At 50.5% G+C, this 14,024-nt stretch overlaps 1 protein-coding gene across 1 annotated transcript in view; it reads left to right on the top strand.

Moving 5' to 3' along the window:
* Positions 1–4,438: 4,438 nt before the first annotated feature.
* Positions 4,439–14,024, top strand: part of tm9sf3 (transmembrane 9 superfamily member 3) — a 151,892-nt gene continuing 142,306 nt past the window's right edge. The window contains exon 1 of the mRNA XM_072491867.1: positions 4,439–4,730. Within this exon, the coding sequence (XP_072347968.1) occupies positions 4,650–4,730 (81 nt within the window). The 5' untranslated portion in view covers positions 4,439–4,649. The remainder of the gene's footprint in view (positions 4,731–14,024) is intronic.

Consider the following 14,024-nt stretch of genomic DNA (forward strand, 5'->3'; position numbering starts at 1 on the left):
CGAACTCCAGATTCCCACCATCCTCTGCGTGAAAGATTCTTACCTCAAAACCCCTCACAGCCTCCTGCCTGTCACCTTAAAACTATGACCCCTTGTTATTGACCCTTCAACTAAGGGGAACAGCTGTTTTCTACCCACCCTGTCCATGCCCCTCATAATCCTACACATCTCGATCAGGTCGCCCCTCAGCCTTCTCTGCTCTAAGGAAAGCAACCCAAGCCTATCCAGCCTCTCTTCATAGCTCAATGCCCTATCCAGGCAACATCCTGGTGAATCTCCTCTGCACCCCCTCCAGCGCAATCACATCCTTCCTATAGTGAGGTGACCAGAATTGCACACAGTGCTCCAGCTGTGGCCTCACCAAAGTTCTGTACAACTCCAACATGACCTCCCTGCTCTTACAATCTCCACCAAGACTGATAAGGGCAAATGTCCCGTTTGCCTTCTTAACTACCCTAGTCACCTTTCCTGGTGCCTTCTTGGATATGTGGTGGAGCACCCCAAGATACCCCTGTTCCTCTGAGGTTCCTAATGTCCTGCCATCCATGGAGTACTCCCTTGGCTTGTTACTCCTTCCAAAGTGCATCACCTCACACCTTTCAGGATTAAATTCCACCTGACACTGATCTGTCCATCTCATCAACCCGTTTATATTTTCCTGCAACTTAAGATGTTCTTCTTCACTGCCAACTACCCGGCCAATCTTCATGTCATCCACAAACTTACTTATTGTCGTCCCCCCCCCCCCCCCCCCATCCCCGCATTCCCATCTATATTGTTGATATATATCACAAACAATAAAAGATTCAGCACAGATTCCTGTGGTACGCCACTGGACACTAGCCTCCAGTCACACAGACAGCGTTCTACCTTCACCCTCTGTCTCCTTACCAGCTTGCTATGTTACCCATGTGCTGTTACCATCTTTATCAGTCTCCATGTGGGACCTTGTCAAAAGCTTTGTTGACATCTATGTAAACTACATCAATTGCACTACCCTCATCTACACACCTGGTCACCTCCTCAAAAACATTGATCAAATTTGTTAGGCATGACCTCCCTCTGACAAAGCCATGCTGACTATTCCTGATCAAACCTTACCTCTCCAAGTGGAGATAGATTCTCTCCTTCAGAATTTTCTCCAGTAGTTTCCCTCCCACTGAGGTGAGACTCACTGGTCTGTAGCTCCCTGGCTTATCTCTACCACCCTTCTTGAAAAGTGGAACCATATTAACTGACCTCCAGTCCTCTGACATTTTCCCTGTGGCCAGAGAGGAATAAAAAATTTGGGTCCCAGCCCCTGCGATCTCCTCCCTTGTAATTTCCCTCTAATTTCCTCCTTTGCCTCCCACACCAGCACACAACAACTCATCCGACCTGGGGATTTTTCCACTTTTAAGACCGCCAAAACCTCCTCACTCCCTAAGTCAAACCTCACAGGCCCTCTCCCCGAATTCTGTCCCTACATCCTCCTTCTCCCGAGTGAAGACACATAGAACATAGATAGAACATAGAAAAATACAGCACAGAACAGGCCCTTCGGCCCACGATGTTGTGCCGAACCTTTGTCCTAGATTAATCATAGATTATCATTGAATTTACAGTGCAGAAGGAGGCCACCCGGCCCATCGAGTCTGCACCGGCCCCCGGAAAGAGCACCCTACCCAAGGTCAACACCTCCACCCTATCCCCACAACCCAGCAACCCCACCCAACACTAAGGGCAATTTTGGACACTAAGGGCAATTTATCACGGCCAATCCACCTAACCTGCACATCTTTGGACTGTGGGAGGAAACCGGAGCACCCGGAGGAAACCCACGCAGACATGGGGAGAACGTGCAGACTGCGCACAGACAGTGACCCGAGCATGTGAAGTATTTGGTTAACACCCTATCAATGTTCTCTGGCTCCACGCATAGATTCCTCCCTTAGTCCCTAATGGGTCCTACTCTTTCCCTGGTTATCCTCTTTCCCTTAATCTACTCAAGGAATATCTTGGGATTCGTCTTAATCCGAACCACCAGTGCTTTTTCACGTCCCCTCTTTGCTCTCCTAATTGCTTTCTTAAATCCCCCGCTGTACTTTCTATCCTCCACTAAGGCCTCCATCGATTTGCCCACTTTGTACCTGCCTCTCTCTTCCTACTTACCCAGTCCTGAATATTCCGAGACATCCAGGGTTCTTTGGGCTTGTTGCGCCTACATTTCACCCGAAAGGGAACATGTTGGGCTTGTACTCTCCTCATTTCCTTTTTGACCGCCCCAACTGCTCTGCTGTAGGTTTTCCCAGAAGAAGCTGTTCCCAATCCACTTTGGACAGTTCCTGCCTTATTTTAATAAAATCTGTCCTCCCCACCTCCCCAATCCAAAACCATTTTTTCCCAGACCTTCTTTGTCCTTTTACATAACCTAAATCGCACTGTGTTGTGGTCGCTATTACTAAAATGCTTCCCCACTGTCACCTTGAACACCTGTCCGCCTTCGATCCCCAGAATTAGAACGAGCACTGCGCTAACCTTTGGACCGTCTACATATTGACATCAAAAGAGCTCCTGAATGTGTTTCAAGAAATCCACACCCTCTAAATCCTTTAGACCAATTAGTGTTGGGGAAGTTGAAATCCCCGAATACAATTACCCTATTATTATTGTTTTGCCATACCTCAGTGAATTGTTTACATAGCTGTCCCTCTATTTCCCGCTGACTATTTAGGGGTCTTTAATCCACGCCCAGAAATGTGATTTCCCCCTTGTTATTCCTGAACTCTACCCACAAAGCCTCCTCATTTGAAGATCCTTCCAAGGTATCATCCCTCCTCACTGCAATAACTGGCTCCTTATTTAATAATGCAACACCACCTCCTCTTCTACACTCTTCCCTGTCTCGCCTGAAGATCCTCTATCCTGGAATGTTGAGTTGCTAGTCCTGCTCCTCCCTCAACCACGTCTCTGTGATGGCAACAATAGCACAATCCCACATGTCAAATCCATGCCCTTAACTCATCAGTCTTACCGATAATGCCCCTAGAATTAAAGTAGAGGCCATCCAGCCTTGCCTTACTCCCTTGTACTGAACATGGCTGAACTCACTCTGTCTTGGTTCCTTTGCTATAGTATACTGTGTCCCTGTTGTACGAATGGCCTGCGCCTGCTACCCCTGCTAAACTAGTTTAAACACCTCCTAGTGGCACTCGCAAATCCACCCTAGTGGATTGCTTTGCAGGAAAGAAGAGATTGAAGAGTTGAGGAGCCATGGAGTTGGTTAGCGCAAAGAGCAGCGGACATCTCACCACAGGCACAAGCACATCCAACCATGCCCATCATGCAGTAGGTACAATAGTTTGGAGAATAAAGGAATAAAGGGTTATGGTGTTCGGGCCGGAAAGTGGAGCTGAGTCCACAAAAGTTCAGCCATGATCTCATTGAATGGCGGAGCAGGCTCGAGGGGCCAGATTCCCTACCCCTGCTCCTAGTTCTTATGTTTGATTTTGGAAATGGTGGTTATGAAAATGGGCAGCACGGTGGCACAGTGGCTAGCACTGCTGCCTCAGAGCTCCAGGGTCCCAGGTTTGATTCCCGGCTTGGGCCACTGTCTGTGTGGAGTCTGCACATCCTCCCCGTGTGTGCGTGGGTTTCCTCCGGGTGCTCCGGTTTCCTCCCATAGTCCACAGGTGTGCAGGTTAGGTGGGCTTACGGGGGTAGGGTGTGGGAGTAGGCCTAGGAAGGGGGCTCGTTCAGAGGGTGAGTGCAGACTCGATGGGCCAAATGGCCTCCTTCTGCATTGTAGGGGTGCTATGGAATAATAATGGGGGCGGTGTTTACATGATAACCAGGGGAGGGGTTTATGATAACCAGGGGTGGGGTTTATGATAACCAGGAGTGGGGTTTATGATATCCAAGTGCAGGGTTTATATAACCAGGGGGCATGGTTCTGATAACCAGGGGCATGGTTTATGATAACCAGGGGCCGGGGTTTATGATAACCAGGGGGCATGGTTCTGATAACCAGGGGCATGGTTTATGATAACCAGGGGCCGGGGTTTATGATAACCAGGGGGCATGGTTCTGATAACCAGGGGCATGGTTTATGATAACCAGGGGCATGGTTTATGATAACCAGGGGTGGGGGTTATGATAACAAGGGGGCGTGGTTATGATAACCAGGAGTGGGGTTTATGATAACCAGGGGGCGTGGTTATGATAACCAGAGGGCGTGGTTATGATAATCAGGGGCGGGGCTTATGGCAACCAAGGGGGCGGGGTTATGATAAGATGGGGGCGGGGTTTATGATAATCTGGGCGGAGAGCTGCTGCCATTGGTCCCAGAGCTGAGCAGGTGGCGGTGCTGGTGTTTCACCCCCCCCCCCCCCCCCCCCCCCCAAACCCTTGTACCCGGCCGCAATACTGCTGACCCCGCCCCGCGTGCTCCGCGGAGTGCCGGTGACGTGGCGCTGCCGGAGCGGCGGGCTTGTGGCGCGCGGCTGCTGAGGCCGAGCAGCGCGAGGCGGGGCTGAGAGAGCGGCACAGGCCGAGGCCCCGAGAGAGAGCGGGGGACAGGCCGAGAGCGGGAGAGGCCGAGGCCCGGAGACAGAGCGGGAGAGGCCGAGACCCGGCAGCCGCCTGAGCCACACGCCCGCCCCGCTGCCGACATGCTGCTCCCCGCCCTGCCGCTGCTGCTCTGTGTCGGCCTCAGTGCGCTGAGGGCCCGGGCGGATGAACACGACCACACGGTAAGCGCTGAGGGGGGGAGCCGGGCGGGGGGGGGGGAGCCGGGCGGGGGGGGAGGGGGGGAGCCGGGCGGGGGGGGAGCCGGGCGGGGGGGGAGGGGGGGAGCCGGGCGGGGGGGAGGGGGGGAGCCGGGCGGGGGGGGAGGGGGGGAGCCGGGCGGGGGGGGAGCCGGGCGGGGGGGGAGGGGGGGAGCCGGGCGGGGGGGGAGGGGGGGAGCCGGGCGGGGGGGGAGCCGGGCGGGGGGGGAGCCGGGCGGGGGGGGAGCCGGGCGGGGGGGGAGCCGGGCGGGGGGGGAGCCGGGCGGGGGGGGAGGGGGGGAGCCGGGCGGGGGGGGAGGGGGGGAGCCGGGCGGGGGGGGAGGGGGGGAGCCGGGCGGGGGGGGAGGGGGGGAGCCGGGCGGGGGGGGAGGGGGGGAGCCGGGCGGGGGGGGAGGGGGGGAGCCGGGCGGGGGGGGAGGGGGGGAGCCGGGCGGGGGGGGAGGGGGGGAGCCGGGCGGGGGGGGAGGGGGGGAGCCGGGCGGGGGGGAGGGGGGGAGCCGGGCGGGGGGGGAGGGGGGGAGCCGGGCGGGGGGGGAGGGGGGGAGCCGGGCGGGGGGGAGGGGGGGGAGGGGGGGAGCCGGGCGGGGGGGAGGGGGGGAGCCGGGCGGGGGGGAGGGGGGGAGCCGGGCGGGCCGGGCGCGCTCCCCGGGCTGCGGTTGTCACTCGGCCCCCGGGCCTGAGAGCGGTGATCGGGCTGACCTTGTGCCGCCCCGGGCCCAGGTGTGCGGATCTGGAGCCTGTCACAGGGAATCCCGCCGCATCTTCACATTAAATTAGGAGACGGTGAGGGAGGGTGGGTTGGAGGAGTGGAGGGTGGGTTGGAGGGGGGAGCAGGGGAGGAGGGGGGAGAGGGGAGAGGAGGAGGGGGGAGCGGAGGGGGGGGAGGAGGAGGAGGGAGGAGGAGGGAGGGAGGGAGGAGGGAGGGAGGGAGGAGGAGGGAGGGAGGAGGAGGGAGGGAGGGGGAGGGAGGAGGAGGGAGGGAGGGGGAGGGAGGGAGGGGGAGGGAGGAGGAGGGAGGGGGGGAGGGAGGAGGAGGGAGGGGAGGAGGGAGGGGGGGAGGGAGGAGGAGGGAGGGAGGAGGAGGGAGGGAGGAGGAGGGAGGGGGGGAGGGAGGAGGAGGGAGGGGGGGAGGGAGGGGGGAGGAGGGAGGGGGGAGGGGGAGGAGGAGCGGAGGAGGAGGGGGGATGGGAGCGCACAGGGTGTGTGGGGGGAATGCAGGGTGTTTGGGAGAGTGTTGGAGGAGGGGGGAGCGGAGACTGTTGGAGGAGTGGAGGGGGTGTTGGACGAGGGTGTGTGTGAGTGAGGGTGCTAATAGAGGGTGTGTGTTTGGGGGGGGGGGGGGGAAGAGGGGAGCGCACCAAGGGGGTGTGTGTGGGGAATGCAGGGTGTGTGGGAGCGTGTGTGTCTGTCATACGTCACCCTGTGCCTGTTTAGGTAGGAAGAGATTTGGGATTGTGCATTGCTGATCTCTGAATTATGCATCCAGACTGCATTTAATTGCATTCAAATTGGTTGTGCTGGCTGCAGGCGTTGTCAGGTGGATTGCAGCTAACCAAACACATTTGCTCTCGTACTTGCAGCAGTTGAGGTAACTCCATGAAATTGTTTCCTCCCCGTGGAACTTAAACACTCGTGGCTGAAGCTTCGGCAGGTCCGTGGATGTGTCCAAGTGTTGCTTTGGAGATGAAAGTTGGACCTTGGTTTGTGTTAGTGTGTTCAGATGTTTGTTGAGGAGAGATTTGTGCTAATGTTGGGGTTTCTCATGGTTCAATAGCTCGTTGCCAATCTTTTGACCAGGTTATGAAGGGAGGCAACTTAAAGGCGGCGAGTGCTGTTGTATAATTGCGGCCTTGAGGAAAAAAAGAACTGGAGGGGGCACAGGGTCTGAATAACAGAAAGGGGTGGTGGTGCAGTGGATGGTCATTCTGATTGAAAATGAAGAAACGGTGCACAGGGACTGTCATTCCATGGAAAAACGTGGGCGGCACTTGCACAGTGGTTAGCACTGTTGCTTCACAGCATCAGTGTCCCAGGTTCGATTCCCAGCTTGGGTCACTGTGCCTTCTCCCCGTGTCTGCATGGGTTTCCTCCGGGTGCTTCGGACAGTGACAGTATTATTGTTATTCCATGTGCAGCAATCCCAGTTACAGATGGTACACCAGTTTAGTGTACAGGTTTTATTTATTCGTCCCTTGGTTTTTATACTGAAGCTCAGAATTAAATGGTAATAAATTAATATGGCATGATAGATCAGGTGCTGAAACAGATTATACCTGTGAACCAGCAGTTTACACCCAGACGGAGTGGGTGGAATTGCACTGTGAAGAGGTGCAAAGATGACTATTGATAATGCGTTCAAAACCTTGGAATGTCTATTTCCTCATCACTCTTGTTCTATTTACATTGGAGGAATTCAGAAAAATGTAACATTTCATCTTGCAAATTAAATGCTTACAAGCAAATTATTTTGAAGAGCTAGTAGTCGCTGTTTCGTAGGAATGCTGTGCTGGTGATTATAATAAGATAGCTATGTACAAGAGAAGCAGAACACTAATCATTGGAATAGATATATGCTGTACTACAGAATGTTCATTATCTTGTAATCAAGGTAAATTGAGTCAAACACAGGCCAAAATAAATAAATTGAATGTGAAAAGGAGGGTTTATTTTGGGATACCTGAGAATGAAGAGATAAGTAGAAAAGATGAGGTAAATGAGAACTGGTTTAGATGATGTCAGGCTTCAAATTCAAGCTATGGATTGTTGAAGTACAGGAAGGTTGGGAAGGATTGTTTCAAAATTTGAGATACTGGAGTGCAATAAGCCACATTAGGAAGATATTAAGAGAACTTCATTTCAGAAGAGGTTGCAGGAAAGCCAAAAAGAAAATGAAACACAGTCTGGGACGCCAGCTTATTGTGCCCCCTATTCTCCATAATTTGTCATTGTTGATCTGCAGGTAGACACAGCAGCCATTTTGAACGTGACAAGGTTCCATAGATGGCCGATGATTAGTTAATCTATTTTTATGGTAACGCTCAGCAGATCGGGCAGCATCTGTGGAGCAAGCCAAAGTTAAACATGTCAGATGTAACACTGTCACGAGAAATTTTACAGATGTTGAGCTTATATGGTGGTTTAGAGCAAGGGAAAGGGATTGTGAAGACCACATCCAGTATATGATAAAAGAATGATGTATAAGCGATGTACAGGCGATAGTTAAAAGACGAATTATAGTGTAAGACACTTTCTGCTGCTTCGGATTTCTAGCATCTGTACAATTTTGGTGGTGATTGAGGGATGAATGTTGGCTAGGAGACTATCCTGCTTCATTTTGTGTATATAAGCTTTAGAAACCCACTCGAGTCACTGGAACAAGTTGATAAGACTTGCTTCAACATCTTCTCCAGGAAGGTGCTTCAAACAATGCCCTTGTACTACACTGGAGTGTCCACGTAGATTGTGTTCAAGTCTTGTACTGGGGGAAGAAGTGAGAGAAATTGGGCTTTATTTCCAAATGATCTGATGTTTCCATCACGTTGGCATGGCAGTTGTCTTTAATCTGAAAATTAGTCTGAATGGATTTTTTTTTTTTGGAACGTGTGACCTGCGCCTAATAGGACTCTCTATGCCTTAATCTGTTATAGAATTTATAATTCGGCCCATCGAGTCGGCACCTGCCCTTGGAAAGTGCATCCTACTTAAGCCCATGCCTCCACACTATCCCCAGCAATCCCACCCACTCCTTTTGGACACTAAGGGCAATTTATCATGGCCAATCCACCTAACCTGCACATCTTTGGACTGTGGGAGGAAACCGGAGCACCCGGAGGAAACCTACGGGGAGAACGCACAAACAGTGACCCAAGCCACAAGTCGAACCTGAGACCCTGGAGCTGTGAAGCAACTGTGCTACCATGCTGCCATTCTATCTGTTGATAGAATTTACGGCATGGAGGCAGGCCCTTTGGCCCAAACTGGTCCTTGCCAACCAAAAAGCCCATCTAAGCTAACCGCATTTGGCCCCTATGCCTCTAAACCTTTCCTATCCATTTATGTGTCTTGAGGAGAGATGGACTGCTGGGAAGACATTGTTAAATGATAGCGGACGAACAGAGAAATAAAACTTTTTTAAAAATACATAATTTCTAAAAATACAGAATATTCAAACTGGTTCATGGGCAGCTTGTCCTCAACCTTGAGGGCAGCACGGTAGCATTGTGGATAGCACAATTGCTTCACAGCTTCAGGGTCCCAGGTTCGATTCTGGCTTGGGTCACTGTCTGTGCGGAGTCTGCACATCCTCCCCGTGTGTGCGTGGGTTTCCTCCGGGTGCTCCGGTTTCCTCCCACAGTCCAAAGATGTGCAGGTTAGGTGGATTGGCCATGATAAATTGCCCTTAGTGTCCAAAATTGCCCTTAGTGTTGGGTGGGGTTACTGGGTTATGGGGATAGGGTGGGTGCGCTGACCTTGGGTAGGGTGCTCTTTCTAGGAGCCGGTGCAGACTCGATGGGCTGAATGGCCTCCTTCTGCACTGTAAATTCTATGATAACCCCTGACGAGGCTCAGGTGCCTCCACAATTTGTCCTTTTTATATTCACTGGTTTTTCTGCTCTAAATGTTATAGACCGAGAGATTTAGATGGGGTTGTTTTCACAGTGGGTGGGTGAAAAGCCAATCCAAACACCAAGATCTGCTAATAAGAATTGATTAAGGTGCAAGTTAAGGGGTGGGGGGGGGCATTGGCTTCAGGTTTGCGTGACTCCTGGAGCTTGCTGGCATGCATTCATGCAAGTAGATTCTTGAAGACTAAAAAGCTTTGGCATTCGTGCCCTGGAAAAATGTGCAGGATATCGGAAACATCTCTGGATGTTTCAAATCTGGCTTTGCCACCAGTTTCCTGCCTGGTTCAGTGGGGGCCGTTGCGCCTGTAACCGGACCCCAGGCCCCAATATTGACTCACAATCAATATTGTGCACATGTTTCTGCAATCTCAGCTTCTGGACAATTTATATCTTGGGGCGGCCAGGCCAGAACTAGCCTGTTGTATTTCTCAAGACTGCAAATGAATGAATCAAAGGTTATGCATTTCACTGCATTTAATGAGTACGACTTGTTTTTTGCATGATGCAAGATAAGAATTCCGGTTTCCCACATTGGCGGATCAGCTTGCCTGGGTTGATGAAGTACATTTTATCACTGCCATTGTACCCTGATCGCCTGAGTCCAGAAATCTGTGCTAGCTGCTTTCAAGTTGTGTTCAAGTCTCTTTTTATTTATTTTTGTTGCCAACGGAAGTTTGGAAAATGTCCAAGCTGTTATCTTGAGACTAATAGGAAAATGGCAAGGAGGTATGAAAACTATCCACCTCTGCAGCTAGCATATAAATGCCACTAAAAGTAGCAGTGGGGAAAATTTGTTTGAAATTCCTTCGAAATTCCTTCAGCTCCCATCTTGTTTCCAAAATATTATAAGGAAACTTCATTAAAAATTAGGATATTAACACACACATTTCACCTAGTTTAACACAGTTATTAAACTTAACTATGGGAGTTACGTTTTGTTAGTGCAGAAAATAGTTTGTCCCGTTCTTGCCTTTTGAGGCCTGCCCATCTCGCAGGACTAGAGCTTAAACCAAGACCCTGGCAATTGTGAAACTAAATTTCCCACCGGCCTATTTTGTGTATGGACAGAGGTGGACCATTCAGCCCATCATGTCTGTGCTAACTCTTTGAAAGACATCAAATTAGTTCCATTACTCTGCTCTTTTACCCCACAGCTTTGCATTATCTTCCTTTTCCATTATATCTTCAATTTCTAGCATCCTTTACAGCGTTGCCTTTAATATTACAATACTTTGCATATACCCTTGGGGGGTGGGAAATCCAACAGAGAGTAACTCACCCCAAAACCTGCACACCATCTACAGGAGTGTGATAGAATACCCCCTACTTGCCTGGAAGCGTGCAGCTTGACACCATGCAGGCAAAGCTGCCCCGCTTGATTGGCACACCATCCACAAACATTCACTCCCTCCACCACCAATGCACAGTGGCAGCCGTGTGTACCATCTACAAGATGCACTGCAGGAACTCACCAAGGTTCCTTAGACAGCACCTTCCAAACCCACAACCTCTATCATCTAGAGGGTAAGAGCAGCAGATACTTGGAACCCCACCAGATCCCACGGATGAATGAAAAAAAATCAACCGCTGGTTGAAAATGAAAATCACTTATTGTCACAAGTAGGCTTCAAATGAAGTTACTGTGAAAAGCCCCTAGTTGCCACATTCCGGCGCCTGTTCGGGGAGGCTGGTACGGGAATTGAACTGTGTTGCTGGCCTGCCTTGGTCTGCTTTTAAAGCCAGCGATTTAGCCCTGTGCTAAACCAGTCCCTATCTTATAATAATAATCGCTTATTGTCACATAGATCTTAAATCCGTTTCCTCTTGTCATAACCCTATTGCTAGTGTAAATAGTTTTCCATTTTGCCTCTCAGTTCTTAATTTTGAACGCCTCAAGTCTCTGAGTTCTCTACTGAAACAACAGTAATCTTGTCTTCTCTATTCCCTTCACATGGCTGATGTCTTTCATCCCTGATACTGTTGCAGCAAACCTGCTCTGCACCCTCTCCAACACATGGTGCCTTCCCTAAAGTGTGGTGTACAGTATTGTGCAAAGTTTATAACAATTTGTATTTATAAAGCACCTTTAACGTAGTAAAATGTAGCAAGATGTATCCTTCAGGAAGTGCGAGAGGGCAGTGCAGTACTTGCTTGCTTTTCGTATTTTTAGCCTCTACAGCCATCTTTTTTACAAAGTAGTCTTACCAACTTATTCAGCCACTGTCAATACACACATCTGCCTACTTCCCCAGCTCTCTGTTCAAGCACCCCCTTTAAAATTGTACCGTTTAGTTTCAAGAGGGAAACATTTCTGCTGGTACTCCAGATAGAGTGAAACATGACATAGCTGGAGCCCTCAGAAGAAACACTGCTCCATTATTCCAGTTCAGGCTTTTTCCTGATGTCTCTCTTTGGCACTCCCAGCAAACCTACACATTTACAGTTTCTGTCTCTCCGATAACCCATCTGTGACTAATGAGTTACCCATTTATTGTAATGTCAATTGCTGGAAATCAGAGGAACATCGTACTTGGCGGTGGAAATAGCCCTTCAAGCCTGCTCCACCAATCGATAAGATCATAGTTGATCGAGTTGATGGGCGACACGGTAGCACAGTGGTTAGCACTGTTGCTTCACAGCGCCAGGGTCTCGGGTTCGATTCCTGGCTCGGGTCACTGTCTGTGCGGAGTCTGCGCGTTCTCCCCGTGTCTGCATGGGTCCGGATGCTCCGTTTTCTTCCCACGAGTCCCAAAAGATGTGCTGTTGGGTAATTTGGGCATTCTTAATTCTCCCTCAGTGTACCCGAACAGGCGCCCCGGAGTGTAGCGACTAGGGGCTTTCCCCAGTAACTTCATTGCGGTGTTAATGTAAGCCTACTTGTGACAATAAGAAAGATTATTATGTTATGGTCTCTGCTCCATTTTCCTGTCTGTCCCCCATAACTGTGTGGGATTCCAAGCATATTTCATTAAGCTTTTCAAAAGAGGGGTTGTACAAAGCAGACAAACCAATAGGTTAAAACAAATAAGATTTATTTACAGAAACAAAATGACTCAAGTTCATAGAATCATCATAGAATTTACAGTGCAGAAGGAGGCCATTCGGCCCATCGAGTCTGCACCGGCTCTTGGAAACAGCACCCTGCCCAAACCCCCACCCTATCCCCATAACCCAGTAACTCCACCCAACACTAAGGGCAATTTTGGACACTTAGGACAATTTAGCATGACCAATCCACCTAACCTGCACATCTTTGGACTGTGGGAGGAAACCGGAGCACCCGGAGGAAACCCATGCACACACTGGGAGAACGTGCAGACTCCGCACAGACAGTGACCCAAGCCGGGAATCGAACCTGGGACCCTGGAGCTGTGAAGAAATTGTGCTATCCACAATGCTACTGTGCCGCCCTAAGTTAGTGAAAGTCCAAAACGGTAATACTGCTAGAATTAGCATTAAGGATAAAATGCCCCTTTCTAAATCTGTTAGTTGCAGTTCAATCGATTTTTCATAGACCTTTCCAATACAAAGTTTGACATGGACAATGGAAATATTTAATCCAGAGTTAACATCTTTAGCTGGCATTGAAGATGAGTAATCAGAGCTTTATTGGTATGTCATGGGAATCCTTTTAAGATATTCTTTAAAGCACACAGGAAATATGAGATCAAATTAGAACTCCTGCGTGGGAAAGTATTAATTCAGGATGTTAGTTAATCAGTAGCGGAGGTGAAACAAGCATCTAACCTATGCAGGTTGTGACGTGGAACTGCATGTTATTGGCAGCGAGTTTCTTTATCAGTGACGTCTCCTGACTTGATGGCAAATCATACAGTGCAGAAGGAGGCCATCGAGTCTGCACCGGCCCTCGGAAGGAGCACCCTACTCAAGTCCACGCCTCCATCCTATTCCAGTAACCTCACCTTTTGGACAATAAGGGACAATTTAGCATGGCCAATCAACCTAACCTGCACATCTTTGGACTGGGAGGAAACCGGAGCACCAGGAGGAAACCCACGCACACACGGGGAGAACGTGCAGACTCCACACAGTCACATAGAACAATACAGCGCAGTACAGGCCCTTCGGCCCACGATGTTGCACCGAAACAAAAGCCATCTAACCTACACTATGCCATTATCATCCATATGTTTATCCAATAAACTTTTAAATGCCCTCAATGTTGGCGAGTTCACTACTGTAGCAGGTAGGGCATTCCACGGCCTCACTACTCTTTGCGTAAAGAACCTACCTCTGACCTCTGTCCTATATCTATTACCCCTCAGTTTAAAGCTATGTCCCCTCGTGCCAGCCATTTCCATCCGCGGGAGAAGGCTCTCACTGTCCACCCTATCCAACCCCCTGATCATTTTGTATGCCTCTATTAAGTCGTCTCTTAACCTTCTTCTCTCCAACGAAAACAACCTCAAGTCCATCAGCCTTTCCTCATAAGATTTTCCCTCCATACCAGGCAACATCCTGGTAAATCTCCTCTGCACCCTTTCCAATGCTTCCACGTCCTTCCTATAATGCGGTGACCAGAACTGTACGCAATACTCCAAATGCGGCCGGACCAGAGTTCTGTACAGCTGCAACATGACCTCCTGACTCCGGAACTCAATCCCTCTACCAA

The sequence above is a fragment of the Scyliorhinus torazame genome, chromosome 28 (genome assembly GCF_047496885.1).
Source record: "Scyliorhinus torazame isolate Kashiwa2021f chromosome 28, sScyTor2.1, whole genome shotgun sequence".
Classification (NCBI taxonomy): Eukaryota; Metazoa; Chordata; class Chondrichthyes; order Carcharhiniformes; family Scyliorhinidae; genus Scyliorhinus; species Scyliorhinus torazame.